General features: G+C 28.8%; 1 protein-coding gene across 1 annotated transcript; it reads left to right on the forward strand.

Moving 5' to 3' along the window:
* The first annotated feature begins 1,945 nt into the window (after positions 1–1,945).
* Positions 1,946–5,283, forward strand: LOC111300639 (myrcene synthase, chloroplastic-like). The gene is made up of 7 exons (XM_022896264.2): positions 1,946–2,154; positions 2,243–2,486; positions 2,582–2,960; positions 3,550–3,768; positions 4,166–4,304; positions 4,417–4,662; positions 4,743–5,283. The coding sequence occupies exons 1-7, from the start codon at positions 2,020–2,022 to the stop codon at positions 5,031–5,033; spliced, it is 1,653 nt and encodes a 550-aa protein (XP_022751999.2). The 5' UTR covers positions 1,946–2,019; the 3' UTR covers positions 5,034–5,283.
* The last annotated feature ends 273 nt before the right edge of the window (positions 5,284–5,556 follow it).

The following is a 5,556-nucleotide window of genomic DNA, read 5'->3' on the forward strand; positions in this document are numbered from 1 at the left end:
TTGGATTTTAAAAGTGTTGGAGGCTTTTTTGAGAGGAAATGTTTGAAATGAAATAAATAAAACTTGTCTTTTATAGAAAAAAATTCAAACAATCGATGAACTGAACCCAACTCAAGGTTTGGGCACTCAACCCGTGCTAGGCTACAATTGACCATTCCTAGATCTGTCTAATTAAACCACAATTGAATCAGTCAAATCACAACTAAATCAATCAAATCACAACTGAATTGGTCGAATATTTCTAAACACTTAAACTAGTCTAAGGAACCGCTGAACTGAATCAGACTATCATTGAAACATTGACCAATTTTGATTAGTTTTATTAGGTAATTTTTTTTTTTTACTTTGTTAAGTTATTTTGTTTATCTATGCATTTTTAAATTTTTAAAAATAAATAAATATTTTTAAAAAATGTTAAAAGATTTTTGTAAAAAAAAAATTAAACCCTCCGATGATGAGATATTAAGAAAATGTGAGTAATGATTCCTTAAAAATCTTTAAGTGAGGATATTTTCTAAAATGCTATCAAAGTACTATAGTATTTAGAAAGTTATTCAACATAAGAGGTTTTTTTTTATTTATTTTTTATATTGTTAAAATTGAAAAAGAATTAAAGAATGAGTTATTTTAGGAATAAAATTACATATAATAATATGAATATTATTGGCATTAATTAATTAAAAAATATGAGCCGAAGATGATACTCTAAGAAAATCCAAGTGGTGATTCTTAAAAAATCTCTAGGTGAGAAAATTTTTTCTAATATTACTGATGTACTAGAATTGGACTATCATTGAAACATTGACCAGTTTTGATTAGTCCTATTGGGTAATTTTTTTTTATTTCTTTTACTTTGTTAAGTTATTTATTTGTTTATCTATGCACTTTTAAATTTTTAAAAATAAATATATATTTTCAAAAAATGTTAAAATTTTTTTGTAAAAAAAAAAATTAAATCTTCTGATGATGAGATATTAAGAAAATGTGAGTAATGATTCCTTAAAAATCTTTAAGTGAGGATATTTTTCTAAAATGCAATCAAAGTACTATAGTACTTAGGAAGATATTCAACACAAGAGGTTTTCGTTTATTTATTTTTTGTATTATTAAAATAGAAAAAGAATTAAAGAATAAGTTGTTTTAGGAATAAAATTACATATAATAATTTATGAAATTATTGGCATTAATTAATTAAAAAATACGAGCAGAAGATGATAGTCTAAGAAAATCTAAGTGGTGATTTTTAAAAAATCCATAGGTAAGAAAATTTCTTTTAATATTATCAATGTATTAGAATTTTTCAAAAAATTTTCAATAACAAGTTTCTAATTTATTTTTCAAATAAAAAATAATATTTTTTTTTTTGAAAAAGAATAAAGAAAGAAAATTTTTTGGAGGAAATTAAACAAATAAAATTATGCTAAAAAAGGGTTAAATTATTTTTAAATATCAAAACTAAATTTTTTTTATCAATATTAAAGGATAACATATAATTACTCCATAACATTTTAAAACGGGTACTGTGGGATGTTAATTTTTTTCCACATGTAATTGTACTTCCAAATTTAATTATTTTCATAGACTCAAAAATTATTTTTTTAATAAGTTTTAATTAATTTTAAATTTTATTAAAAGATAAGTTTTTTTAAGTGGTCAATCATACTTGACAAAAAAAATTGATGACAACACCTTATATTTTTCAATCCGCACAATGGTTTCAAAAATCGTTAAATTTCATTGATGACAAAAATTGATGACGAAAATGGTTGGAATTCAAACTAAACTTCAACTAATGTGATTTTTTTAGCACTTAATCATGTTTACGTACTTTAAATTCATTGGATCTAAAATATCTAACCAAATACAAGTTGATTAATGGTCCTTTCTCGGATAGGTAATTGTTGGTCACGTCAATGGTCTATATGGTAGTATATATTGGCATGTTGTTTCACGAATTGTACCTCAAGAGACAACAAAAAATTAACCCAACTTCTATAGTTCGAAATTATAGCTTTCTTGATGGCTCTTCAATCCTCCAAAATTTTGGTTGCTACCGCCAAAGTTTTAGATCAAAAAATTGTTAGGCGATCTGCTAATTACCATCCTACAATTTGGAAGGACGATTATATTCAGTCGCTCAACAGTGATTATATGGTATGCAGAGGGTAATTACCAATATATATATATATATATATTTTAACATGACAGGTGGCTAACAGAGTTGCTTATCTTCGATGTATAGGGCGAATCATATGGTGAACGAGCAGTGAAACTGGTGGGGGAAGTGAAAATGATGCTTGAGAAAGTGGTGGATCCTGTGGAGCAACTCGAGCTAGTCGATACGTTGCATACACTCGGATTATCTCATCACTTTGAGAATGAAACCAAGAGGATTTTGGAGTGTGTAACGTCTGATCATACCAATTTATATGCTACATCACTTGAATTTAGGCTCCTAAGGCAGCATGGGTATAAAGTAACTCCAGGTAAAAGTCCAAGTAGTAATTAAATTTGTGTAAATATAAAATAAAAAAATTAGAGAAATATTGATAATTACAATTGAAAATTTTATTACATGCAGAGGTTTTCTCCCATTTCATGGACGAGATAGGGAACTTGAAGGCAGGTTATTGTGAGGAATGGAAAGGGCTGCTGAGCTTGTATGAAGCTTCATACCTTTTGTTTGAGGGTGAGAGCATATTGGAGAAGGCAAGAGATTGTGCAACAAAACAACTCAAAGAATATCTGAAGCAGAACAAGGATGAATATGATATGTCGATGCTAGTGGATCATGCTTTGGAAGTTCCATTGAATTGGAGAATACCAAGGTTGGAAACCAGATGGTTCATAGATGTGTACCAAAAAAGAGAGGACAGACATCAGAGTCTGCTGGATCTTGCTAAATTGGACTTCAATATGTTGCAAGCTGTTCACCAGGATGATCTAAGACATGCTTCCAAGTAAGTTTTAAAGTGTTTATATATATATATATATATATATATTCGGCCAATAGGAAAAATCCTGTGCTACGCTATAAAGATATTATAAATATATCAGCAGCTTTTGATATTTCATGGCTTTTTTAAAGTACATATAAGGCTAAACCCAAAAAAATGAAGAAATAATAAATTTCAATAAAGTGAACATTTATACATTCTATCATGGGCTATGTCTTAATTCCTTTTTAATGCTTACAAGTTTTACTTTTCATATGCTTAAATAATTTTTTTACAGAAAAAATCATGGAACATCAATATTATAAAATTTTTGAAAATTTAATATAAAACAACTAAAATCATAGTATTATTTTAGTTTTGTTTCTTTTGTCATGTAAAAAAAAAAAAAAGAACATTAAATTTTAGACATAATTAAACAATAATGGAATACTGTTAAATGTCATGTACAAAAGAAACAAAAAAGACATAAATAGGAATTGATAGATATCAAAAGCTATATAGAAACTCCCTTAATTGATTGATTAATTTATTCTATTTATAGTTTTGAATTAATTTTACAGAAAACGTACGATTTTCTTAAACTTCTGTGCAGGTGGTGGAAAGATCTGTGTCTTGGGGAAAAGTTGACGTTTGCCAGAGACAGGTTGGTGGAGAGCTTTTTATGGGGTATGGGCTTGGCAACTGATCTTCACTTTGGTAATTGTAGAAGAATTGTGGCTAAGGTTGCTGCACTAGTAACAGTTATAGATGATATTTATGATGTGTATGGTACCATGGATGAATTACTGCTCTTCACCGAAGCTGTTGAGAGGTTCGTACGGTTCTCTAACTCTCTACTTTGTATAAAAGATGACCAGAGAGAATCACTGATTTTTTTTTTTAATTTAATAGCTAGGTTTCATAATATTTTTTAATTACTTTATAGCTCAAATCACTGAATTTAAGCTTAATTTAGTTTGTCAATTAAATTTATATTTAGCATTAAAAATTAAGACAATTATACTAATATTGTCAAAATATTTTTAATTAAAATTAAATTAAAAATTTTTCCTGAATCTAAATAATCCTATATATATTTAGGACCCGGATTTGAATAGATCAAATCCATAGCTCAGCCAGTGAACACCTCTACCCTTATTTCCAACAAAGCAAAGCCTTATGTAATATGATTTTTTTTCTGTGTGATATTTTAATCTTAATGATTCCAGATGGGACACAAATACAATGGAGTTGTTTCCTGAATATATGAAGATATGTTTCCTTGCTCTTTTCAACTTCGTAAACGAAACAGCCTTTGCCATTCTCAAGGAGCAAGGATTCGATGCCATACCTCTCATGAAGAAAATGGTACTCAAACCCTCCTATTATATATCTACTTTTGAATTACTTTTATTTCATGATCTTTTCCTTCTAGATTTCGATTTTGTTATTGATCATGATTTCTATCATAAATGTTCAGTGGGCAGACCTATGCAAAGCTTATTTATTGGAGGCGAAGTGGTATTATAATGGATATACACCAACCGTAGAAGAGTATCTGAAAAATGGACTGATTTCCATTGGCGCTCCTATAACACTTTTTCATGCTTATTTGGCTACAAATTCAATAAGAAAGGAGTGCTTGGGATGCTTCGAAGAGTGTTCCAACCTAATCAAGTTTTCATCCGTGATTGGACGACTTGCGGATGATCTTGGAACATCATCGGTATGAAATACAAGCATCATTGCTTGTTGCGAATTGAAATATATTTATGTACATGTAATACTTTGTATTTTCTTGATTAGGATGAGTTAAAACGAGGCGATGTTCCCAAATCGATCCAATGTTACATACACGAAACTGGAGCTTCGGATGAAGAAGCCCGTCAGCACATTCGGGCGTTGATTGATTCATGGTGGAAAAGACTAAACGAAGAGCGATTTGCTCATTCTTCTTTTTCTCAGATGTTTATTCAAATTGCATTGAACGTGCCAAGGATGTTTCAATGCATGTACCAGTATGGTGATGGCCACGGGGTTGGAGATCGTGAGACCAAGGATCGTGTATTAGCATTAATCGTTTTTCCTATTCCATAAGAGTATTTAGACCAAAATAATTGGAGGTGAGGTGGTATAGCAATCCTTTTGTAGTAACTTTTTTCAGTTAAATTTCCAAATCTTGAGTCTCTATAAATATAAATTCAAATAATTGATAAGTTTCCTTTATAGGTAACAAACTTTCTCTCTCTATCCGTATCAATTAGCTTTGTAATAATTTTGCTACGCTTTACATACATGTGATTTGAGTTTTTTTTTATTAGTTTATCTTTTCTAAATCATATATAAACTTGTCTATGTATCAGTCTTAATATCTGGTCCGCGAGTATGACACTACTTGAGGTTGGGCTTTAAACAAAAACTTTTAATTTAGTGTTTAGAACAACTTGAAATATTATTTTATTAATAAAAAATATTTTATTTTATTACATAATAATTAATCTACATAGATTTTAATAGACGACTTATATGAAACCTTGAATAAAATTTTAAAAGCATCAATCAAATATGTTTTATCCGATTTGATCCATAAACACTTTAAGTTAGATATTACGTGTTTTTT

This window comes from Durio zibethinus, chromosome 18 (assembly GCF_047325235.1).
Source record: "Durio zibethinus cultivar Kanyao isolate XHJ-2024 chromosome 18, ASM4732523v1, whole genome shotgun sequence".
Taxonomy (NCBI): domain Eukaryota; kingdom Viridiplantae; phylum Streptophyta; class Magnoliopsida; order Malvales; family Malvaceae; genus Durio; species Durio zibethinus.